Raw genomic sequence first — 25,268 nt, 5'->3', positions numbered from 1 at the left:
CTGAGATGACCCACACCCATTTCCTCCTGTCTCTCTCCCCAGGTGTCTGGCTCTCCCAGGCCAAGCAACACCATCATACCCAGGTGATTGTGCGACTTCCAGGCCCACCCAGGAACACCCACGGGTGGAGCAGAGAAACGCGGAGATGTGGACGGACTCTCTTCAGAAGCTTTATTCTCCCCGGGAGGGGCACGCCTCACCCAGCCAAGGGCTGCTTCTGACGGGACAGAGGGTGTCTGAGATGCAGACATGGGGTGCAGGCAGGAGGGCTTCCACTAGCACCCCAGGTGGGAGGTGCTGTGTACCCAGGCTCAAGAGGGAGGGGGCCCTAGCCGCGAGGGAGGGGCAGGGACTCTCTTCTCACAAAGACCTTTCTTCAGTATTCGAAGGTCACCGTCTTGACCCGGAGGTACTCATTCAGAGCCGCCTCTCCTGTAAGACACCACAAAGGTCACAGCAGCTCCCACCACAGGCAGGGCACTGCTGGGGGCTGCAAGTGTCTTATTCCTCAGCAGCCGCGTGGGGGCAGCTCTGGCTCACCCCACTTCCAGGTGAGAAGTCGAGGCCCAGCGAGGTCATGAATCTTACCCAGGTTATCCCTGGCAGTGGATAGTGGGCCAGGACTCCCCAGAATACAAAGCCAATCTGAGGCAGCCGTTTAAGAATCTTTCCCGGCTCCCACCGCCTTGTCTGGACAGCGGGAAGCCCCTTCAGGTGGAAGGGGGTGGAGAGACTTGGCGTTACTGCCTGGACTCACTGGCCCATCTCTTCTCCCATGGCTGCCCCCAGCTACGGCTGCATCAAGCTGTGGCTGGGAAAAGGGGATGCCTCGCAGGGCCCTGAGGCCCCAGACCTTGGCAGTGCTATGTGGCTGGTGCGTCTCAGCCCCATGACAAGTGTGAGGCCTGGGGCTGCCTGACAGCTCCCCAGCAGCTCTGGCTGGCCCCAGGAGTGGCACTGCCCCATCCCTCTGAGGTCCTGGGCCTGCCCAGATGGTCTACTTGGAAGGCTTGGCTTGTGGGCCTGTCCCAGGAGGGTGCTGGTCCTCTCAGCAGGACGTGGGGACTAGGGTTGGGGGAACTCGGGAGGATTCATAAGGGTCCCAGATCACGTCCTGGGGACTTGGCAGCCACAGCCTTCCCTGGGTGGCCATGGGCCTCATGGATTCCCCTGGTGGACACCAGGAAGGTGGCCTGGGAGAAGGCAGGAAGAGGAGGCCAACAGGGACAGAGGAAGCAGGAGTGTCCAGCCTACAAGTGCGTGCATGTGAGTCCAGCCCTGTGGGCACACATGGGCCCCTCTCATGGGCACCCTTGGGGGCTTCTGCAGGGCTTGAAAGATGGGGGCAGGGGGAGGAGAGAAAACTGGAAACAGTGACCACCTTTGACCCCCCAGCCTCAGCATGACCTTCCCTGTGGTCTCTGGGCTGGCACAGGAGCCTGGAGAGACAGGTGGGACCTCTGAGACAGCATATGGCTTCCCCGGACCTTGCCAGCCACCCTTGCCAAGCTTGCCCATCAGACCTGTCTAGTCCCCTCTGCTGAGAGAGCAGGACGAGGGCCAAGGCTTGGAGCAGCCCAGGGAGAGACGGCCGGAGCAGAACTCCATGCCACCCAGCGGGCGGAGCACTGGGGGGACTGCGCTGTGTGCCGGGGGACTCCGCCTGCTGCCGCCTCGGTGACTTCATCTCTACTGGGAGACTTGCAACACCCGTGGTGTTCACCCGGGGGTACATTTGGTCCCATGGCTCCTCTTTACACCAAGGACGCAACCTGAGCCCCTGACCATGGCCCATGGGCCTTTAATCTGGCCCCTACCTGCCTCTCAGGCCTCCTCTCCTCCCTCCTGCTCCCCGTTGGCCCACTTCCACCACTCTGGCCTCTCTGCAGCTCCACAACCAAAGCTGGTTCCCCCAAGGACCTGCTGAACCCTCAGCCAGAAACATGTGCCCCTGGGTCTTCACGGCCAACTCCTCCCTGCCATGCAGGTCTGGGTAGCACAGGTGCCACCACACCAGAGAGGCCCCCACTGCCTCCTGGCCGGAGTGTCTCCTCCAGGCCACTCTTCTTGCCTTCTTCCCAGCACCACCCACCCCTGCAAACATCTTGTTCACAGACTTGTCACAAGTTCCCTCCCAGTAAGAAGCGAGCCCTGACAGCCATCATGTTCAAGGCTACGTCCCTGCATCTGGGATAGGACCTGGCACTAAGTGGTTCTGAACAGATGTTTGTTGAATGAATAAATGAAAGCAATCCCCCAGGCAGGAGTAGGTTACCTAGATCTTTGCCAAATCCAGACTGTTTGAATCCTCCGAAGGGAGCGGCCACGTCGGTCTTGTTGTACGTGTTGACAAACACAGTGCCTGCCTGGAGCTTGTCACTGACATACAGGGCCTTGTTGATGTCCCTGGTGAAGACACCAGAAGCCAGGCCAAATTCCGTGGCATTGGCCCGAGACAGCACGGCATCCACGTCCCTGGAGAGAAAGTCCAGGAAGAACTCCCTGAGGGAGGTACAGAGGAGAGCCTGGCCCACTCCACACCCCAGCTGTGTAGACCTTCCGAGGAGAAAATGTGCTGGGCTGCAGCGTCGGGGGCAAGATGGGGTTGGGCTGGGCTGTGAGCGAGGAGGAAGGGCAGAGGCCCATGGGCAGGGAGCCACCACAGGGGCTCCTGGATCATGGGGTGAGCCCTTTATTCCACAGACTGGGAGCAGGGGGCCAGAAGGACCCACATGTGCCCGCGGCAGTTTGGGCATTCACCAGACATCAGTGATTTGGAGACTTACTGAAACCATATTTATTGGCTAGGTGGCAGTGAAGTCTCTTATTCTAATACCATTGACATACGATGATAATTTCTGGGGTTTTTTTGATAGTTGGACAGTAAAATATGAGGACGAGGCACGATTTTGCAATTTGCTCCAAGGTGCTATGGAGGAAAGGGGCAGGCCTGAGAAGTGACAGCATGGGCCTCAGTGGCCCCACTGTGAGTGGAGTACAGTTTTTCCCTTCCAGCCCAGGCTGGCCTAGGTGACTTGCTTGATCAATAGGCTGTGGTGGAAGGGATGCTCTGGGATTCTAAAGAGCTAGATTATAAAGGGCCTTTTGGCTTCCACCTGGCCTCTGAAGGGAACCAGGTGCCTCGCAACCCCGAGGCTGCCACGCGGAGGAAGCCTCCCGGGAGATCCCCAGCAGCATCAGGATAGCCACTCTGTCACCCCAGCTGAGGCCAGACACTGCATGGAGCAGAGATGGGTTTGCCTCATTGAACCTAGACCATGAGTAAAATAAATCTCTGATTATTCCAAGCCACTCGGTGTGGGTGGTGGTTTAGTGCATGGTAACAGACCTTAAAACAGCCCAGCAGGCTGCGAGAAACATGCTAGAGCATGTGACAAGGGACAAGGACAGGGAAGGGAGCTGCCTTTGCTCACAGGGGGACTCAAAGCCCCAGGTCACTGGGCTGTCTTCTCAGGGGTGTGGAGACTCAGCAGGCGGCACAGGCGGGGTGTCCACGGCTTGCACCCTGCCTGAGTTCTCCTCCTGACCGCCCATAGATTACCTTCCAAAGCCCACATGAAGACCCCAGTAACACGTGGGAGAGAGGGCCCTTGAGACATCAGCAGGATTCCCTACCCATCAGCAAACCGAGAGATGATCATGACAGGCCCGAAGGACTCCTCCTTGGCTATGAACATGTGGTCCTCCACATCTGTGAAAACAGTTGGCTCAAAGAAGAACCCTGCAAGAGAGACAGAGGCCCGTTGCACATGGGAGACACAGTGCCCGATGGTCCAGCCTCTCCATCAGCAGGGCCTGGGCCACACCAGCCACCTGCGGATGACCTGACATAAGCACCGGGTCGTGGCACCCATGTGATGGGTGTCACCACGCTGCAGATGGCTCTCCCACCTGGCTTCTTTGATGTGGGTCTCACCATGCTTTTAACAGAGTGCTGTTGAGGGAAATGGGGCCGCCGGTTGGCAGGTGACAGAGCTGAGACCTGATCCCAAGTCCGTCCAGTCCTAGTGCCAGAAGCCATGGCTGAAGCAAAGACTTGAGCTTTTCTGGTGACAGCTAATCTAAAACCTCCTAGATTCTTTGGCAGGTGAAACCTCCCAGGCACCTCTGCCACTGACCCTGGTGGCTACAACCCGTGGAGTAGGAGGAGGTGAGAGGGGAGGAGCTCCGGACACTGGACCTCCTGGGGCTCCCTCCCTCTGCCCTCCCGGGGTCCCTACCAAGGCCCAGCTTCATGCTCTCCAGTCAAGAAGGGACCACCTACTCCCAACCCTGGATGCAGCCCCTACAGGCCCTGGTTGCCAGGGCAGAAGCACTTCTGACAACTGAAATGCTTTCTCTCTGTTTTCTCTAGAGACAGAGCCCTGAGACCTGCTGCACTGAGGTCAATCCTGCCTGACCTCACTGAGATTCAATCCTGCCTGACTTAGGAATAATCAAGAGACCGGGAATTTTCTCACTCTAGTTTTTAGAGAAATAGAAAATTTCAAACCACGTTAAAAAGTTATTTAATAAAATCTTCAATATTTTTCATACATATATAAGTGACGTTTTAACACTGATTACAATTCTGAAAATGTGACTCATGTACACGCACAGTGGTTTATGTGGCCTGTGTTTACTCCGTAGTCTTGCACCACCTCTGCCAGGGCATGTGAGCCGTGCTGACCACCCCTCTGTCATCCCCTCCCCATCTACCTTGTACTCTCCCCTGTCCCCTCTAGACCCTGAGAGCTGATATCCTGGTCCTTGGGCCACCAGAAGGCAGCCCCATCTCATGCTCTGCCCCTCACTTGGCTGCAGGAATTCTGCTCCTTCTCATACCCCCTCCAGGGTGGGGTGATGGCTCCCCACTGTTCCTGGCTCCTGGGTGCTGCTCTACCCCTTGTTGGTTCCCTAGCCCTGCTCCTGGCACAGGGCCTCCATCACGCTGTCTGCCACCAATCCTGAACCCGGCCATCCTTGCCCTGCAAGGGCCCTGGTGATGCTGCCCCCACCCCACCTGCCTCATGGAACTCACAGTCCAGCGGGAGTGGAAAGAGGGTAAGTGGACAGTGACAGCAGCAGTGCAATGGTCACGAGAGCTCTGTTGCGGTGTGCAGTGCCCGGTGCCCTGTGACACGGGCATGCCCAGGCTTGGATGTCCGGTGAGCTGAAGAAGCAGGAGCTCTCCAGGTGGGGACACTGGAAAGCCTCCACTAAGCCGAGCAGCAGCAAATGCATGGAGCCCAAGAAAGCACGAGAAGCCTCTGGAGAGAATGAAATGCAGCTGCAGTGCAGGTCAAGGGCAAGTCAAGCATAGATCATGAAGGACTCTGGCTGTGAGGTCAAGCAGTCTGAACTTGCACTGTAGGAGGGTGGGTCACTGCTGCGAGGTCTTAACAGAGGAGAGGTCACCAGACCCTGGCAGCTGTGTGAGTAAAGGATCAGCAGGCTCACAAGGCCACTTGGGAGGGCTGCTGTGACGCTGAGCGAGGCAAGATGCAGGGAGCCCGCACAAGGGTCAGGGAGGCAGAGGAGGCCCAGAGTGGGACAATTCTCAGATTTGACAGAATCAGGCCAATAATTTAAATGGGGGTCACAGAAAGAGAAGGGTCAGGGATTCCTTCTTTCCTTCCCTCCATGCCATCAAATTAACTGAGCACCAACTCTGTGCAAGGCCCGGTCTAGGCACAAAGGAGCTAGGGGTGAGGAAGACAGTCATGGCACCTGTCCCCCAGCAGCAGCGTCAACAGTCCATCCCTGTGGCTGCTGCGCTTCTGGCCTGGACTGCTCGATCAGACAGAGGGTCCTGGAGCAGCAGGTGTGTGTGTCTGGGCTCAACTCTGGCTGGGACACTGCAATGACCATTGAGTTTGAAGGGCCTGGGGGACATCTAGGTGGAAGTGTCCAGTGCCACTGGCTGTGCGGTCAGGAGCTCTGGGTCGGGTGGAGCCTGGAGGCCTGTATCTGGTAGGGTCTGAGCTGCTGCAGGGGAGAGATCCTGCAGGCAAACTGTCCCCCATGAGAGGTGTTCCAAGCTAAGGATAGGCAGGGATGCACCTGCATTGAGAGAACAGGTGAAGCAACGGCTGAGAGGTTAACAGCCAGTGAGGTAGAGGGAAAATCATAAAATCTAGACTCATGAATCTATGGGGGAGAGACTCTCAGGCTGCAGTGACAGTAAGGGCAAGTCAGAGTCCAGTTCAATACTGACTAAACCAGCACTGAATAATGCTCGTCCCATTCCCGGGTCTGGCCGGTGCCCAAATAGCCACAGCCCAGGCCATCCCAGGTCCCAGATGGGGCAGCAGCCTGACTGTGCAGGTACCTGGCCTTTAGCTGTCTCCAGTTCAGCTGGACAGGGAACCAGAGGCCATGGGACCTGCTGCCTCAGTTGACCCAAGCGGGCCTGGCACACTCTGACTCACCTGGCCGAGGGACTTGATTCCCGCCGCAGACGAGTGTAGCCCCTTCCTTCACGCCGCGCTGGCAGTACTCCAGCAGCTTCATCAGGTGGGCATGGTGATTCTGCGGCCCGTGGTCGGTGTCCCTGTCCAGCGGGTTGCCCACCTTCATCTTCCGCACCTCTTCTACCTGCAGAAAGTCCTCCAAGTCAGGCGTGGCTCGTGCTGCTGCAGTTTCTGACAATGATCCTCACCTGACTCAGCTCTCACGGCTGACCCCTGAGGAAAGTCCACACTCTGTTCTAGCCTCAGGGCTTTCTGAATTCCGACTCTAAATCCACCTTCCAGGCTGAAATCCCAAATGACTCCTATGCGCAGAGGGACAGAAGTCTCCAAGGAGACAGGAGCCCAGCGACAGATGGGCTGGAAATGGAGGTACACAGGGGTGTGGGTGAGGAGGACAGAGGCCAGCGTATTTGACTAGTTGAGATGGGGCTCAGTACAACATGTATCTGACTCTGGTCCTGCACCAGCCTCATGGACCAAGAAGCTGAAGGAACTGTTTGTCCGGGGGACTCCAGGATGTGGGGTAGGTGGGATACACCAGCCTTGCTGCAATAGTCCTGGTGCCAAAGTGGGAAAGAAATTAAGTGGAGGGGAGGGGTCCAAGGCTCTAGTCTGCTGACCCTCCTCCTCCAAGGCCAGGGCATCTCACATCTTGCAAACTCTGTACCCCCAATCAGCCCTAATCAGACACAGGTGTGACTCCAGCACCCAGAACACCCCTCTGCCCTTCCCACCAGGGCCCACTGTTTGCCTCTGACTGTCCTGTCTCCACCCTGTAGCCAAGCCCGGTTGCTTTTGTTCTTCATTCTCTGCTCCTGTCCTGGCGACCCAAACCGTGCCCTGATCAAATGGCTTTGTATCTTGGATACAAAGAACAAACAGCCTACTGAGCCTCCTGAACACTGGCCTCACTTCCTTTATTTGGGATTGTGACTGTCTTGAGAATTATCCCTGGGACTCTGGCCCTTGCAGTCACCCTTCTGTGGAAGTCTCATGACTCCCTTAAGACCCCCAGACAGGACCTTGTGTGCACAGCTCTGTGTGCCCGCAGCCACACTCCCCCCATGACTGCCACTTTATCTCCAGTAGTCCCTGGGTCTGTATCCTGGTCCTGCTATTCCTGTGCCCGTCATGGCAGTGGGCCTCGCTTGGCCAGGCAGGCCAGCTCCCCAACTACGGAAGATGAGCTTGTGCCTCCCATCATGTGGTAGAGTCTGTTTCCTCACCCCTTGAATCTGGGCCGGCCTGTGACTTGCTTAGGCAGCACAATGCATGGAAGCAATGTTTTGTGCATTTCCAGAGGCCTCTCAACTTGTGCTGTCACTCTTAGGAGTCCTGCCATTGTCCACGTGAACATGCCCCAGCACACGCCGCAGAATGCAGGTCCCCAGGGCAAGGACAGCTGTCCCACGAAGCCGCCCGCTGCCCCGCTGCCCCTGAGACTCACTGCAGATGTTTGGGCAAGCTCTGACAAACCCAGGCGAGCCCCAGCAAACCCCAGCCTAGACTGCCACTGCTGCCCACAGAATCATGAGCTGAGGGCAGGGCTGTCACTTCCGGTCACTCCGTGTTGAGGGTTGTTATATGGCAAAAGCTGTTCTAGCCCATCCTAGAAAGTCTTTCCTTTTCCCACTCCTTCCAGACTCTGAGCCACCACCCTGGGTCCAGCACCAGCTCTCCTCCAGGGGACCCTCCCTCACCCCTCCGCTCATAGGCCCTCCTTTTCCCTGGCTTCCCAGGCACCATCTGTCTGAAACCATGTGTGGAGGTTGCTGGTTGTTTCTCCCACATCCCTGCCGCTATCCGCTGGGATTAGATGCTGCTCTCCACAACCTGGGGGCGGGGGGGCTCTTTGCGGAAGCTAAGCCAACCTCAGCTTGCTCCCCGCCGGTATCATGGCCTGGATGAAGGATGGCTGGGGCCTGGCTCGTGTCAACCCCACAGTGTTTTCTAACAGAGGTGGTGAGGAAGGAGTCATGTCCCGCTCTGGCTCCATGTGGTGAGAAGGTAATGCTGGTGCCGTCGGCCCCATATTCCCACCATATCCGAGCTGCTTGGAGAGGATGAAGCCAACCCGCTGAGGAACTGAGAAGCCAGGCATTACAAACCTCCCAAGGGGACTCAGGACGGTCCATCTGTCCCGAGGCCAGCATCAAGTCTGCTCTTCCAGGTGTGGCTGAGTGGATACATCTGGTGGGAGACACTATCCTGTGCCCACCAGATCCCCGAGGCCATGCAAGGTGGCTGTGAAGCCTGACGGGAGCTACTCTCCCCTACTGGCGGCCCATAGACAAGCCTACCTGCCACAGGGGCCCACAGCCTGGCCACTTGGCTCCAGGGGTATGCCTGTGTAGGGGGATTCGTGCTCCAGGGCCCCTGTCCGTGGTCAGGCCCAGGCTGACCTGAGACCAGGCCCTTGCTCCATTCTGTCCGGTCCTCTCCTGGTCCCTTCTCCTTCCAGGCTTCACCCAAGAGTCCACTCTGAGTAAATCACATGCACTGAATTCTTGCCCCAGGCTCCACTTCTAGGGGGCCAACTCAAGACGGGACCTTTTTTGGTGATGTCAGTTGAGCTACAGGTCTGCTATCTCTTGGCGAAATAATAAAATCCAGTGAAGACTCAGCACAGCTCCCGCTGTGGGTTCCCTGACCCCCGGCGGGGAGTGTCCTCCAGGAGGAGCCCAGCCTCACTTGACCCTGCCCTGTCTCCCCTCCTCCAACCCCCTCCAGCCAGGCTGCTGTCCCAGTGAACCAGCCATCTGCAGACCCTGGGGCAGGACTTACCACCCTCTGCACGAACTCATCATGAATGGAGTCCTCCACAAAGAGCCGGCCTGCTGCAATGCAGTTCTCTCCTTTGTTGAAGAAAACAGAGCTCATCCCCTTCAGAGAATGGACAAGAACACCAGGTCACTGCTCCTCCTGGGACACCAGCCCCCAGCTCTGCCAGGGCCCAGCCACCTCTTCTAATTGGGAAAGGAGGCACTCGTGTGTCCTGATCTCCTCCTGTGGGCCCCACTCAATCCTCAGTCACCTCAAGAGGAGAGGTGAGAGGTAACTGTGTGGGAAGTGAAGGAGCTGAGGCCCATGCAGTGACAGAGAGACACCACGCCTCAACTCCCACCACTGGAGGACAATGCCGCCATCCACACTGCAGAGCATGGGGACCAAGTGGGAGTGAGCCTCGGCCTGCCTGAGACCCTCCTGCACTCTGGGTGGCTCGCTGGTGTGGCCCAGGAGGTGCCGACTCCTGTTTCAGAGTCTACACTCTCGGCAGCTGACAGGAGAGATGCCAGCCATATGTGTAAGCACGGAGCAGGTGGTGGGTGACAGCAGAGGGTGGGACACAGGCAGGCAACCCGACATGGGTGGGTGAGGGGTGGGGCAGCCCTGGCCCAGGGAACTCCTGGCAGGAGTCCAGAACAAAGGCCCCAGGCAGCCTGCTTTTTCAAACTCGCCTGCTGTGGGAGACCCAGGGGAGGATGGAGAGCCATGGGCAAGTCTGGCTCTCCTGGAACCTGGGACTGCACAGCCAATGACAGGGCCCCGACCTCCAGCTCAGCACAGGGCCCCGCTAGATCCCAGGGCTGATGGGTCCACCCGGGCCTGTGAATAAGGCCCCTGCCTCCCTCAGTTTCTCCACCAAATGAGGTTGGACTCCCTTTCACACCCATGCTAGGGTGTTAGGCCACCCTCTACGGCACAGTGGAACTTAGATAGGGCCGGGGGCATATTTGGAGACCTGGCTGAACACGGTCTTACTGGTTTGCTCCCACAGGAGTGAGGACAGGACCAAGGCAACAACAATACTAATGGGGAGAACAAGGACCGACACATGTGTCTCAAGTGGCACTTGCCACTAATCTAAGCCCTTCAGACATATTCATTCTGCAGCCACCCAGGAGGTGGGTATCACCATGGTCCCTATCCACAGGTGGGAGCACAGATGCCACAGAGGTTAGGTAACTTGCTCAAGGCTGCCCGCTAAGTCAGTGGTGGAGCCAGGCATGTGCACCCATGGCCACCGGCAGAGGGTCACTGTCAGCAGGGCTGGGCCCAAGTGCTCAGAGTTCTGCTTTGCTCTTTTATTTTAAAAACACACATTTTATTGTGTATATTTGAGGTTTACAAGCATGAAGTTATGGACTACATATAGATGGTACAATGGTTACCATAGTGAAGCAGATCAACACATCTGATTTGCCCTCTCATCAGACAGAAAAGGCTGCCATGCTTATTTCAGAACAGATGGAGCTGTGGCATGTGTTTCCCGATTTCATATTTATATGTAATACACACACACACACATATGTTATAGGCAGTTGATCTCAGGTATCCTGGCAGCTATGAAACTTCTTGGGAAGTATGTTTGGAGGGCACAAGTCATTCTTCCCTAAGCCTGCTGTCTGCCATGCTATGCTTGTGGTGACACTATGGACTCCACCAGGGCTACACGTGTGAGTGTGGCTGTGGAATCAGAGACAGAGCCTCCTGGTCCCCACAGTCCCTGTTCCCGCTCACTGTTCCTGCCCCCTCCAGGCCCGGCCCTCACCATCTGCACAGCCTTGTTGAGGTCACAGTCAGCAAAGATGATGAGGGGTGACTTCCCGCCCAGTTCCAGGGACACCTTCTTCACGTTACTTATGGCACAGCTGCAAGGAACAGAGGGCTGGTGGGGCCGATCCCTCCAGGGCAGGTAGGGGCATTGGGCCCCCAGGTGGCAGGGACCTGGGTAGGCCCAAAGCATGCTTTGCTGCAAGAAGGAAGACCCGGCCAGTTCCTCCCCACTCCCCCCGGCCCCTTGCGGCTTCACACGGCCACCTGCCTTTCCTTCCCGGCCTGTACACACTGGGCCTGTGCCCCGCTGCCCCCTGGGCTGCCCTTCCTGCTGTCCAGTCCACACCTCATTTCCTGCAGGCCTGTGTTCCCTTCTCTGGGGTGCCTCTCTGATCACCCTGTATAAAACCACAGCCTGCCCGTGTACCCCATCTGCTGTCCTTTGCTCTATTGCATGTTGACCTCTGACCCCATCTGCAGAGCATGAGCCTGGCCAGGGCAGGCACGCATCTGTCTGGGTCCTATTACAGCCCCAGTGCCAAGCACAGTGCCTGCACGCAGCTGGTGCTGCACAAATTAAGGAATACAAAACAGCACCATCCGCTGGCACAGCTGCAGGGGCCCAGAGGCTGCGGCATCTCCCTGTATTAGCGGCAGAGCAAATAGAGAGAGGCTGGGAGTCATGAACACATCAAATCAGTGGGCAAGAAATGCACTGCAGGGATGCTGTCCTCAGCTGGACACTCAGTCAACAGCTGGCAGGTAGGAGGCTCCACTGGGGAGGAGAGGCCTCCTCTGCAGAAGCAACCCAGGGAGATGGCACCCATCTCAGCTGCAGGTCTGGGTGACATGCCTGCCTGGGAAGAAGAAAGCAGCAGAACCAGGGATGCTGGGGCAGGAAGCTGCTCAGAGCTCTGCTTTGCTCTTCCTTTCTTTTTTTTTGAAATAAAATTTACTGTGTATATTTGAGGTTCATAGCATGTTTGTTTTTTTTTTTAGTTTTTTTTTGTTTGTTTTGTTTTGTTTTATTTTTAGATGGAGTCTCACTCTTGTCGCCCCGGGTGGGGTGCAATGGCATGATCTTGGCTCACTGCAACCTCTGCCTCCTGGGTTCAAGCCATTCTTCTACCTCAGCCTCCCGAGTAGCTGGGATTACAGGCACGTGCCACCACGCCCGGCTAATTTTTGTATTTTTAGTAGAGACAGGGTTTCACCATGTTGGTCAGGCTGGTCTTGAACTCCTGACCTCAGGTGATCTGCCTGCCTCGGCCTCCAAAAATGCTGGGATTACAGGCATGAGCCACAGCACCCAGACTTTTTTTTTTTTTCCTTTGAGATAGAGTCACACACTGTTGCCCAGGCTGGAGTGCAGTGGTGTGATCTCAGCTTACTGTCACCTCCGCCTTCCGGGTTCAAGCGATTCTCCTGCCTCAGCCTCTAGAGTAGCTGGAAATATAGGCATATGCCACCACACTTGGCTATTTTTTTTTTTTTTTTTGTATTTTTTGTAGAGATGGGGTTTCACCATGTTGGCCAGGGTGGTCTCAAACTCCTGGCCTCAAGTGATCCGCTGGCCTCAGCCTCCCCAAAGTGCTGGGATTCCAGGTGTGAGCCACCATGCCCAGCCTAGTATTTATTTTTTTAAATAAAATGTTCAAATTGAGGTACTTTTGTTTTTTGTTCTGTTCTATTTATTTATTTATTTATTTATTTATTTATTTGAGCCAGACTTTCCCTGTTGCCCAGGCTGGAGTGCAGTGCGTGATCTCAGCTCACTATAGCTTCCATGTCCCAGGCTCCTTCCACCTCAGCCTCCCGAGTAGCTGGGACTACAGGCACGTGCCACCATACGCCCGGCTATAGCATGATGTCATGAACTACATATCGATGGTAAAATGGTTACCATGGTGAGGCAGATCAACATATCTTGCCCCCCAAACCCTCTGTCCAGCTCTGGAGTGCTCAGAGCTGACATTTCCTGAGCCCTCACCCTGGACTTGACTCACATGTGCCCAGACATGACTACAACCTACACATCTCAGAGGAAGAGACCAGTTAGCTTTTGAATTAGGACAGGCAAACCTGCTGTGACTACTTGCAGTTACCCCATTCCCCTACCCACGTCACTCAAAGTGCAGGTGCCAAAACCCACCCCCAGAAGTTCGGTGTCAGGGCTGGGGCAGGCTGCAGTCTCAGTCAGGGCTCCACCTGTGGTCTGGCCCTGGCTGGCTCTCCCAGCTTGTCGGTGATGGAGACCAGAACCCCTGCACTGTCAAACTGCTGTAATGGAACTGGTGGGGGACCCAAGGCATGGGTGTGGCCCAGGTCATATTGTGGTTTAGTGACAGAGTCTGGGAGATGACACCAGTCAGTTTGAGGCCAAAGTCCAAGGATGAAGACATGAGTTGACCTAGATCACTTCTGTCCACAGAAATAGAATGAAAGCTTCAAACACTAGCCACATAGACGATGGGACCTTTTTGATGGTAGCCACATTAAAGGAGTTCGAGACCAGGCTGGGCAACATAGCAAAACCCCATCTCTACAAAAAATTTGAAAACTTATCCAGGTATGGTGGCACGTGTCTGTAGTCCCAGCTACTCGGGAGGCTAAGGTGGGAGGATCGCATGAGCCAGGGAGTCAGAGGCTGCAGCCATGATCACAACACTGCACTCCAGCCTGGGTGACACTGTGAGACTCCATTGAAAAAAAAAAAAAACCTGAAAAGAAACAGGTGAAATTAATCCTAATAGTATATTTTATTATATTTTATTTAACCCAACTCATCAAGAATATTATCATTTCAACTTGAAATCAATATAAAAACTTAATGAAGGCAGAGCACAGTGGCTCACGTCTGTCATCCCAGCACGGAGATGGGAGGCCGAGTCAGGTGGATTGCTTGAGCCCGGGAGTTTGAGACCAGTCTGGGCAACACAGTGAGACCTCGTCTCTATGAAAAACACAAAAAAATAGGCTGGGCTTGGTGATGCATGCCTGTAGTCCCAGCTACTTGGGAGGCTGAGGTGGGAGTATCGCTTGAGCCCAGGAAGTCAAGGCTACAGTGAGCTATGATGGTGCCACTGCACTCCACCATGCATGACAGATCAAGACCCTGTCTCAAAACAACAACAACAGCAAAACAAAAAATCCCCCAAACATCGTATTAATGAGCTATTTCACTTTTTTGTGGGTGCTCAGTTCTTGAAATCCATGCGTGTTTTATACTCTCAGCACCTCTCAATCCAGCCCCTTGCTGGTCTGACAGGGCTCCGCAGGTCTCCGCCCAGGCCTCCCCAGGGCTTTGCCAGAAAGGCAGATGCCTCTTCAGCATTTGCATAGAGCCCAGCAGGGCCATGGAAGTGGCTGTGCCCTGGAGCCTGGGAAGCAGGACACAGCTCCTGGGACAGCACTGCCATGTCCCAGGCGCAGCCCACAGCAGCCCCTCCTCTGCTCCACCCCCAGCCACGCACCTTTTCATGATGTGCTTGCCCACCTCTGTGGAGCCTGTGAACCCAATTTTCCTCACGTCAGGATGGTCTGAGAGTCTCTGGCCGACCAGGGAGCCTGAGGGCGGGAAGGAGGGGGGAATCAGGGTGGTCCCCCTGGTGCTGGGGAGGCAGGAGCCCACCTCCAGGCCTGCACAGGTTCACTGGGGGTCTGGGGCCCTCAAAATGCTCCCCACATGCTTGATCCCCATGATGCCTGGGGCTCATGGAGCCTTGCTCCCTATTAGGGGCTGAACTGTGTCCCCTAAAATTCAAATGCTGAAACCCTCACCCCCTGTACCTCTGAATGGGACCGTGTTTGGAGACGTGGCCTTTACGTAGGTGATTAAGGCAAAATGAGGTCATTGAGATGGAGTCTAATCCAATCTGACTGGTGTCCTTCTAAGAAGAGGAGATGTGGGCAATGACCATGTGAGAACATAGAGTGTGGAGAGCAGTCTGCAAGCCCAGGAGAGAGGCTGCAAGAGAAGCTGATGCTGCTGACACCCTGATCTTGGACTTCCAGCCTCCAGAACTGAGAGATGATAACCATCTGTTTCTGAAGCCCCAGTCTGCAGAGCTTTGACATGGTAGCCCAAGCAAACCAACCCACTCCCTACATGGCTTTCCACCATCAGGCAGACCCCAAGGTGAGGGCACCAAACCTTCAGCTCTTGCAGGGGCTCAAAACAGAGACCCAAGGACGCCTGATCAGATCCCTGAGGGATGTGGCAGCCCAAGCATCACAGACTCCAAAACACCCGCCCTCAGGTGAGCCAGCCACAGAGGCCTTGCCACCTGCTGTTCCTCCCAGGGAATGCCATGATTCCTGCCCCGTCCCATGCCCCCAGCCCCTACTCCAAGCCACGCCCTGCACAAACCCTGTCCCCAACCTGGCTAAGTCCTCTCTGTCCCTCAGGTCTCCATCTCAATGAGACTTCAGAATGGGCTCCCTGACGCTGCCTCCTCCCAGACTCAGCGTAGCTCCCCACTTAAGCCATTCTCTTGTTTTGGCTTCTGACTCTGCACCCTCCTAATTTGCCTCTTACTTCTCTGACGGCTCTTTTTCCATCTCCTTTCTCACCTAACCTTAAAATACCCAGCACCTCTGGCTCTGTCCCAGGCCTTCTTCTCTCCTCAGCTTACACTGCGTGCTCAGCTGATCTCACAGGCTTCCAAGGGCCATCTTCAGGTACGTCACCCCCCCAAATCGGCATCTCCAGCCAAGCTCCTCTGGGATCCAGATCCATTGGTCACTCCTCTGCTGCTTGGCTTCTGCACTTGGATGTGTTCTGGCTTCTCAAATTCAACATATTTGAAACTGAACTCTTAATCGCTCCCCTAGACCTGCTCTTCCTCCAGGCTTCTCCATTTCAGTAAACAACTTCTCCTTGCAGCCAGGTGGTTCAAGCCAAGAACCCAAGAGTCATTCTTGACACCTCCCTTCCCCATCCCATGACTTGCTCAGTCCAGAGCTCCTGTACCTATCCAGTCCCTCCATCTTCCACCACTCCCCTGCCTCCAGGCTTGTAAAATTCACATGCCCAGGCACACCTGTGAAGGTTCCAGTTTGGCAGGTTTGGAATAAGACCCTTGTATCCTCCCTCTATATACAGTTAAAGCTCTACCAGTGATTTTGATACTAACTCCATTCCACCACTCCCCATTAAATTACTGTTTTGGGGAGAAAACATTTGCAAAAGATATATCTGACAAAGAACTGGTGTCCAAAATATACAAAGAACTCTCAAAACTCAACAATAAGAAAACAAACAACCACTAAAAACTGGGCAAAAGACAGAAATAGACACATCACCAAAGAAGACAGACAGATGGCAAGTAAGCACATGAAACAGTGCTCAATGTCATTTGTCATTAGAGAATAAAAAACTGAAACGGCAATGAGATACCACTGCACAGCTACTAAACAACAAAAATCCAGAACATTGATGATACCAGATGCTGGGATGGATGTGGAGCAACAGGAACTCTCAGTCATTGCTGCGGGAATGCAAAGTGGCACAGCCACTTGGGAAGACAGTTTAGCAGTCAGTTTAAAAACCAAATGCACTCCTACCATATGATCCAGCAACTGTGCTCCTTGGTATTTACCCAGAGGAGCTGAAAACTTATGTCCACACCAAAACCTGCACACGAATGTTTACAGCAGCTTTACTCAGAATTGCCAAAACTTGGAAGCTACCGAGACGTCCTTCAGAAAGTGGATGGATAAGTAACTGACGTGAATCAGACAAGGGAAATTATTCAGTGCTAAAAAGAAATGAGCTATTAAGTCACAAGAAGCCATGGAAGAACCTCAAATGCATATCACTAAGTGAAAGAAGCCAAATGAAAAGCCTGCATATGATTGTAATTACATGACATTCCGGAAAAGGCATAATGATGGAGACAAGAAAAAGATCAGTGGTTGCCAGGGATTAGAGAGAGGAAGAGATAAAACGTATAGCACAGCAGTGAAACTACTCTGTGTTATACTGTAATGGTAGATGCAAGGGATTACACAGTGGTCAAAACCCATAGAATGTACAACCCAAGAGTGACCCTTAAACTATGGACTTTGGGGGATAATGAGGTGTCAATGTAGGTCATTGCTTGTAACAAACATACTCCTCTGGTGCTGGATATTAGTAGTGGAGGGCTGTGTCTGTGTGGGGGCAGGTGGTGTATAGGGACTCTGTACTTTCTGCTCAATTTTGCTATCAACCTAAAACTATTCTAAAATAAAGTCCATTTTATTAGTAATAATAATAGTAACAAAAATAACAACACTCTCTTAGGCTATTTAAGAAATATTTGCAAACAGTTATCATATATCAGACCACAAAAATTCTCCATTTTAGAAAACAAAATTTTTACAAGCTGTTATGTGTTGGACTGTGCCTCCCCCAACCACTCACTAGAAATTCATAGGTCACCATCCTAACCCCCAGTACCTCACACTGTGGCCTTATTTGGGGATGAAGTCAGTACAGGTAAAATTAGTTAAGATGAGGTCACTGGGGTGGGCCCTGACCCAAAATGACTGGTGTTCTTATAAAAATGGGAGATTTGGGCACAGACACCACACCTTCAGGGAAATGCCATGTCAAGATGAAAGCACAGATCGGGATGATGCTTCTACAAGCTAGGAGGAAGCAAAGAAGAACTCTTTCCTAGAACCTTTTAGATGGAGCATGGGCCTGCTAACACCTTCCATCCAGACTCGTGGCCTCCAGAGCTGCGCAGCGCTGCCTTGAAGTGGTTTATGCCACTTGGTTTGCAGTGCTTGGTGACAGCAGCCCTGGCAAACTCACATACAGGCCATAGTCTCTCATCATGACATAATACAATTAGAAATATAAGAACAGAATTTTAAATTTTAGACAAAAATTGACTTGGCAATTGTTTTTAAATCTCTTTTTACTTACTGCGTTAGAGAGAAGACCAAAACTACAACTATATGATATTTAAGAGTAATAAAAACATGAACACAACCTGCTCAAAAGGCATGAGGCAGGAGTGCATTTCTGGAAGGCCAGCTTGAGAAGCCCTGCAGACAATTCCCCAGGGAAACCACTATCCTGGTGAAGATGATCTAAAAACAACCACTTAAACTCCCTGGAAATTTTTCTAAGGGCATACAACAAATGGAGAAACATTCTTCAAGAAAATCTGACTCTCAGTAAGAGTAGGGAAAATCTGCGGCACTGAAGGCACAGTCTGCTCCCTCCCCTTGAGGGAAGCTCCACTCCAGGCAGGTGTGGCCAGGAAAGCAGTGCTCCTTTCCCTCTCAGCTCCCAGCGAAGGAAGCTGGCATCCACCAGGAGGTGCAGGCCACCAAGGCCTCTCATCTCCACCAACTCTCAGTTGCAGAAGCTAAGTTCTTGGTGACTATGGCTAAGATGCTGGGGCCCCTTCCTCCGCCCAGACCGCACTCATAAGGGGAAGACTCCACCTCAGGTGTGCCAGACAGAGAAGACAGTGCATGACTGTATTCAAAGTGCAAGACAGAACAAGTGCAAAGAAAGAACAAGACTGTCAACCCAGAATCTTACGTCTAGCAATACTGTGTTTCAAAAAGTAGAGGCAATAAGGATATTGCCAGATAAACAGAAACTGAGATAATCTGTTGTTAGCAGACCCACCTTACAGGAAATACTAAAAGAAGTTCTTCAAGCTGAAAGCAAGTGACTACAGACAGTAGTCAGAATCCACAGGAAAAAGCAAGGAGCACTGTAAAGGTAATTAGGTAATTATAAAAAGACAGTATCAATACATATTTTATTTGCTTTCTTCTCTTAACTGATTTAAAAAGTGATTGTATAACATGATTATATACATAATTGTATAATTGTGGGGTAACAAATAGAAATGTAATATATTGGACAATAAAAGCAGAAAGGAGCTAGGTGGGAATAAAACTTAAATGGAGTAAGGAAATGACACCAGATAGTAGCTCAAATCCATAGGACCAGCTGAAGAGGACCAGAACTTGTGGGTCAGATAACATATAAACTCTGCACATAGAGATTTGTACTCCTTTCTCTTCTCAACTTCTTTAGTAGATGTAAAATTATATAAAGTAATATATATAGCAATGTATTGTTGGGTTTGTAACATATATAGATGTTCTATGTGTACAAAAATACGTGATCCTAGCAGAAACAGGGAGAAGATAACAGACCTATTCAGAAGTAACATTTGTACATTTCACTGGGATTAAGTTCGTATAACTCTGAAGTTGATTTTGATAAGTATATGATAAGTCCTAGAGTAACCCCTAAGAAAATAACTAAAAATGTATACTGAAAATAATTATTGAAAGCATTAAAATGTTACACTAGGAAATATTCGCTTAATGCAAAAGAAAGTAGTACAGCAGGAGAAACAGAGGGAAAAAAGACAGGAGATTTACAGAAAATGAAAAGTAAAATGGTAAACCCACTGTATCAATATTAACATTAAAGTCTCCAGTCAAAAGGCAGAGATTATGAGACTGGATAAAAAACAAGATCTGACTATATGTTATATATGGAGGCACATTCTAGATTCAAAAGTATGAACGGGTTGAAAGTAAAAGAATGTAAAAATATATATCATGTCAACGGCAACCATTTGAAAGCTAGTGTGGTAGTACTAATAACAGACAGAATTGACTTTAACACAAAAACTATCATGAAAGATAAACAGGGGCATTTATAATGAATGATAAAAGTGTCAGTCACAAGGTGCGAGGTGTCACCAAAACTCTTTTTTTTTTTTTTTTGAGACAGAGTCTTGCTCTGTTGCCCAGGCTGAAATGTGGTGGCACGATCTCAGACCACTGCAAACTCCACCTCCCAGGTTCAAGTGATTCTCCTGCCTCAGCCTCCAGAGTAGCTGGGGTTACAAGTGCCTGCCACCATGCCCAGCTAATTTTTATATTTTTAACAGAGACAGGGTTTCACCATGTTGGCCAGGCTGGTCTTGAATTCCTGACCTCAGGTGATCCACCCACCTTGGCCTCCCAAAGTGCTGGGATTACAGGCATGAGCCACTGCTCCTGGCCATCACCAAAACTCTTTCAAATGCTTTCCTTATTTGAACCAGAAAAAAAATTAATGAACTAAACTTTCAACCCAAAAAGCTACAAAAAAAAAAAAAAAAAAAAAAGAAGAAGAACCACACAGGAGAACACAGAAGGGAATAATAAAAGCAGGGGAAACTATAAAAATAGCAGTGGAAAAGGTAAGGAAATCCAGGAGCTGTATTTGATTTTTTTAGGGTGGAGGATGGAGACAAACACGCAATAACTTTTCACCAATTTAATCAACTTAAAAAGAGAGAAAAAGGAAAAATATAAAGAATGTGTTATAACAATCAAAAGGAAAATCCAAAAAGGAGATAAAAATTATGAGAGATTATTATATACAACTTCATGCTAATACACTTAAAATCTGCACAAGAAGGGACTTTTCCATCAACTAGACCACTAAACACAACAGAAACTGAAAAAGTAATTCATGTATGACCTCCCTAAATGCTCTAAGCCTGAAATGTTCTAAAGAAAAATTCTCTCAAACTTCCAAGGGCAGATAATTCCCAAGTAACAAGTTTATTCCAGGGTGTGTGGACACACACACACACACACACACAAACACACACTGGAACACATTCAGCTGGGGCATCTGAAGACGAAAGCCCTTCCGGCTGCAGGCGCTCTCCCCCATGGGAGCGGCCTCCTTTGTCACAGGCTGGCCCCTGCCTGGGCTCTCCCCAGGCTGCTCTGCCCTCACACCCCTATCCAGTAGGGCCTGCTCTGCCCAATGGCATCTCCAGCTGCCGGAAGCCCTAGCCCTGCCCCCGACAATGGCTCTTACCAGATCCTGGGAGGATGTTGACCACACCTTTGGGAATGCCGGCCTTTAATGTCAGCTCTGCAAACTTCAAGGCTGTGAGTGGGGTCACCTGGGTGTGGGGCCAGGAAAGGAGAATGGGTAAGGAGGTTTTTGAAAGTGAGGCTCTGCCTTCCCTCCCTGCCTTCCTCTCCCAGCAGCCCAGCAGCAAGCAGGGAAGAGTAGCTGCAGATTGTGGCACCAGGAAGACCCCAGGAAAGCCACCAGAGGGGGCCCTGCCCACCCAGCCAGCGTGCCCACAGCACCAGCTGGGAATCAGGGTGGGCCAACTTCTGGTGCCCTAGCTTCTCCTCCTGGCAGGGCTCCAGCCCCCGGCCAGGCCTGGGTTCCCTTCTGCACAGCATAAGTTTCTAAAGCCAGAGGTTAAGGTCTCCTCAGAGGGTTGTTGTGATGCTTAAATAAGCAAATGTATGTAAATTATTACCTAATTTGTGATACATGTTGAAATGCTTGAGGCATGCCTGACTCAGGGTAAATACTATCAATGTCAGCCATCATTATTGTTTTTCATTACATCAATGCCCTTGCCATGAAATTACCCCAAAGAAGCTGGCGAGTGGGTGCCCTCCTGGGCACACCATCCCTGCCATGTCATGCACCATCCTGGGAGGCAGGCAGCAGGCAGGCTGTCATTGCCAACGTACAGATGAAGAAACTGAGGCTCACTGGGTGTGTCCTCACTCCCAAGGACCTTCCCAGCATGCCTGGGTGACCCTTGACATCCCGCCTCTACTCCCCCACCTACACCTCTCAGACACCACACTGCATAGCTTCTGTGTGCAGGGATGGGGACCACGAATCCCACCGCTCACCCTGCTTCTCTCCAGGACTTCTGGTCTCGGAAGCCACATAAGGGACATGGCACCAGCTTTATGGATAGACCCCTCAGGGTGTCTTAGAGCATGGGGCCTGGTTTCTGCCCCATGAATCCAGAGTGCAGAAATCCCTGCCTCTGCTCACCCGAGCAGCTGCAAGTTCCAGCACAGCCAGATGGCCTCAAGCAGCCATGGCTGAAAAAGAGTCTGCTTTGGAGAGCTCTGCCTGCCACATGTGCCTCTGCCCACTGAGAGCGGGGCCCATGGAGGGCAGCTGGCATTAGCAGGACCCTTCTTCCAGTGCCCGTGTGGCCAAGAGAGGCCCTTCCCTTCCTCCCTTATAGAGTGAGGTCCTGATCCTCTCTATGGCCTGCAGGCCCTGTCCAGAGTGAACCCACACTCACCTGAGCAGGCTTGATCACCACTGTGTTCCCGGCAGCCAGGCAGGCAGCTGTCTTCCAGGAAAGCATCATCAGGGGATAGTTCCAGGGGATGATGATGCCACAAACCCTGCCGCACAAAAGAGGTTGGCCTTTGTCCCTCTTCTCCACCAGGCCCACAGTGGACCTGCCAACTCCCTCCACCTCACCCAGGGCCTGAATCCACTCTCAAAGCCAGGCTTCCTGATAAGGCATCCAAGGTCCCTCAGAGAGGCAGCTCACGCCTGCTCTGTCCTGGATGCTACAGTAAGAATTGGTCTGGCAGCAGCCCCTCCTCCTAGCAGGGCAGGATGGCATGGGACACTGGACCGTTTCTGATGGAAGCTGTAGAACTGTCTGGGGCACAGGCAATGAGAGAGGGTGATGGCAGGCAGGCACAGGTGAGGACACAGGCCAAGGGGAGCTAAAGAGGGTCAGGGGTCACCAGGGGTGGGTCAGGAGGCCCTGGAGAGGGTCCTCCAGAGTGTGAGGCCAGGTGTCAGTCCTCAAGCAGAGAAGACAGAGTCAGCAAGGCAGCACTGATGAGGTCAGGGTGCTCTGTGTGAAGCCATGGTGCCCAGTGTTGGAGCCACCCTGGGTTCTAGAGCGAGCCTCTGGCCGGGCACAGGTGCCTCATACTCAGAGCACTGTGGGCACTGGGGAGGCCGCAGAGTCCCAGGGACCAGCAGGCACACTGGCCAGGTATGAGTCCTGTGTGGCCCTGCCTTCCCCCGATACAGCACCACTCTGGGTGAGCGCTGGACAGTCAGATGAGGACATCCACACAGAGCCCTGTAGACCACAGGCTGTGCTGTCACCACCCCACCACCATCACAGGGTGTTTCCCCAAAAGAAAGCTGCTTAGCCAGACCCAGGCGGTGGGCAGGACCCGTGTGAGGCATCAGGGGGGAGCAGCAGGGAGCACTGAGATAGGGGAGCTGCCCCACACCCCACATGCACCCAGGAGATTGGGAGCACAGCACGGGCTGCCGAGTGTTCCCAGGGTGCAGGTGAGGCCGTTGGTTACAGTGAATGGGGCTGAGGTGAGCTCGGAAAAGAAAACACATCAGAAAAACCCCACAATTATGTGCTGAATTGTGCCCCCACTCCCCAGTTCGTATGCTGAAGCCCTAATCTCCAGAGTCTAAGGGCGTGCCCTTGCTTGGAGACTAGATTGCTGTGTTGTAATTAATTAGGATATGGTAGCACTGGGGTGGGCGGGCCCCTAATTCAGGAGGAATGCTGTCCTCATACAAAGAACACCACATGGAGAGACAGACTCTCACAGAGGGAATGCCAAGAGGGCATGAGGCAGAGACGGGGGCTCCCTGCAAGCCAAGGAAGGCCGAAGGTCACCAGCAGCCACCAGATGCCAGGAGAGAGGTCAGGACAGACCCTCACAGCCCTCATGCGGAACCAGCTCTGCCCACATCTGACCTCAGATTTCTAGCTCCCAGAACCGGGAGATGAGTTTCCACTGATTAAGCCCTGGATTGGTGGTCCCTTCTACAGCAGCCCGAACTGACGCCCACACTCGCTGGTTAGGGGAAAGGCTGAGCCCCGGGACCGGAGTGTGCAGAGCCGGCCCTGGCACGGGGTCAAAGGAGCAGGGCTGCAGGACCCAGGCCCAGGTGAATCCTCCCTGTCCAGCTGCTGTGAGAACCGACCTTCATTAGCCTTGCTGCCTCTGATTCCTAGTGGCCTTTCTTAGTGGGAGACTGAGTGGACATCCAGTGAGACAACCATCCTGTGGGTCTTAGGCCTGTCCCTCCCTCCCTCGGGGCCATTCTCTTGCTGTGCAGCCCTGAGCCCGTCCCTCCTCTGCCCTCTGACACTCCTGGGGAGCTGCGTGGATGGCGAGGGTGGAGTTCCTTCTCTCTCGGGAGCATGGAGCTTGGGCAGGGGACATCAAACAAGGTTTCTTGGTGTCCCCAAGAAATGCTTGGCTCACTAGGGAGCTCGAGTGGCTGTTTGGCCAGGGTGCGGCTGAGGACATGAGGGGAAAGGGCTCCCCATGAGGCAGCTGCAGCCTCACTGCCGAGGTTGCTGTGGCATTGGCCAGGGGAGGAGATGGGCAGCCCCTCACCCTGGCCAGGCCCTCCTCTGGCACCGTGTGCAGGTGCAGTGAGGGTGGACCCAGGGCTGGGGCTCTCTAGGTCTGATCACTCAGTCATTCTGCAGTATTTATGGGACACTGCAGGTGTGCTGGGATGATGACAGGCATGGGCACAGGGCAGCATCAGTCTGAATGCTCACACAGAGAATAAAATGGGATTGTAGATTAGAGAGGGCAGGCTGGGAGCAGAGGTCTGGGGGATGCATCACAGATGAGAGCCGGAGGACAGCTGGTGAAGGCTGGAGGTGGGACACAGGTGCAAGTGCTCAGCAGGGCATGAGTGTGGAGGGCCTAGGATCCACGAGGCCAGCACAGCCAACCACAGTGGACTGGGGAGGGGGCCAGGATACCAGACCTGGATTGCACAGCCAAGCGAGGAGTTTGATTCCATGTCAAGGGCACTGGGGAGCCACCCGAGGATTCCAAGTGGAGCAGTGACACGGTCTCTTGTAAATTTCCTAATACGAACATCCGAAAGAGCTGGACTCTGCTCCTTCTCAGAACCACATACAGAATTCTCCTCTTAGCCCCATCACCCAGGAGGCCCGGCGCTGCAGGCTCCTTCACCTGGCCCTCCTAACTCCTTCACAGCACGCTGTGCCCTAGACACCTGACGCTCACCCATCAAAACAACTCAATGAGGACAGGACTGTTTTATTACCATTTGACAGTTGGGGAGACTGAGTACAGACAGGCTGGGAGCTTGCCCTAGAAAGGGGAGGAGCTGGGATTCCAACCTTGGGTTCCAGCTCCAGAACATTCCCACTGTGAAGGTGGGGAGGGGTGAAGCCCAGAGGCCCTGGTGGCCTCCCTGCCAGGCAGAGACCATTAGTTCCAGAATCGCGACCAGCCAGGTGCATAGTCAGCAGTGGCCCTGCCTGCCTGCCTTTGGGCGAGCCTTGGTCTGTGTGAGCTGCTGGGACCAGGCCCCAGGGCAGGATGTGTTCACACTGGGGTGCTGAGTGGGCGCCCAAAGTCCCGGGTCCAAGGCCAGCCTCACAGGGT

At 53.3% G+C, this 25,268-nt stretch overlaps 1 protein-coding gene across 7 annotated transcripts in view; it reads right to left on the bottom strand.

Moving 5' to 3' along the window:
- Positions 1 to 157: 157 nt before the first annotated feature.
- ALDH1L1 (aldehyde dehydrogenase 1 family member L1) overlaps positions 158 to 25,268 on the bottom strand; it is an 84,844-nt gene continuing 59,733 nt past the window's right edge. For 6 of the 7 annotated variants that reach the window (XM_058437387.1, XM_032149922.2, XM_032149920.2 and 3 more), the window contains 9 exons: positions 22,133 to 22,238; positions 20,878 to 20,965; positions 14,504 to 14,597; positions 11,026 to 11,125; positions 9,258 to 9,356; positions 6,432 to 6,597; positions 3,637 to 3,742; positions 2,276 to 2,475; positions 158 to 432 (listed from right to left, as the gene is read on the bottom strand). In XM_058437387.1, the coding sequence (XP_058293370.1) occupies positions 377 to 432; positions 2,276 to 2,475; positions 3,637 to 3,742; positions 6,432 to 6,597; positions 9,258 to 9,356; positions 11,026 to 11,125; positions 14,504 to 14,597; positions 20,878 to 20,965; positions 22,133 to 22,238 (1,015 nt within the window). In that variant the 3' untranslated portion in view covers positions 158 to 376. Of the gene's footprint in view, positions 433 to 2,275; positions 2,476 to 3,636; positions 3,743 to 5,041; positions 5,271 to 6,431; positions 6,598 to 9,257; positions 9,357 to 11,025; positions 11,126 to 14,503; positions 14,598 to 20,877; positions 20,966 to 22,132; positions 22,239 to 25,268 lie in introns of those variants that run through there. The other variant, XM_058437386.1, reaches the window with a different exon arrangement.

This window comes from Hylobates moloch, unplaced genomic scaffold (genome assembly GCF_009828535.3).
Source record: "Hylobates moloch isolate HMO894 unplaced genomic scaffold, HMol_V3 SCAFFOLD_4, whole genome shotgun sequence".
Lineage (NCBI taxonomy): Eukaryota > Metazoa > Chordata > Mammalia > Primates > Hylobatidae > Hylobates > Hylobates moloch.
This window is presented reverse-complemented; position numbering and strand designations above follow the sequence as displayed.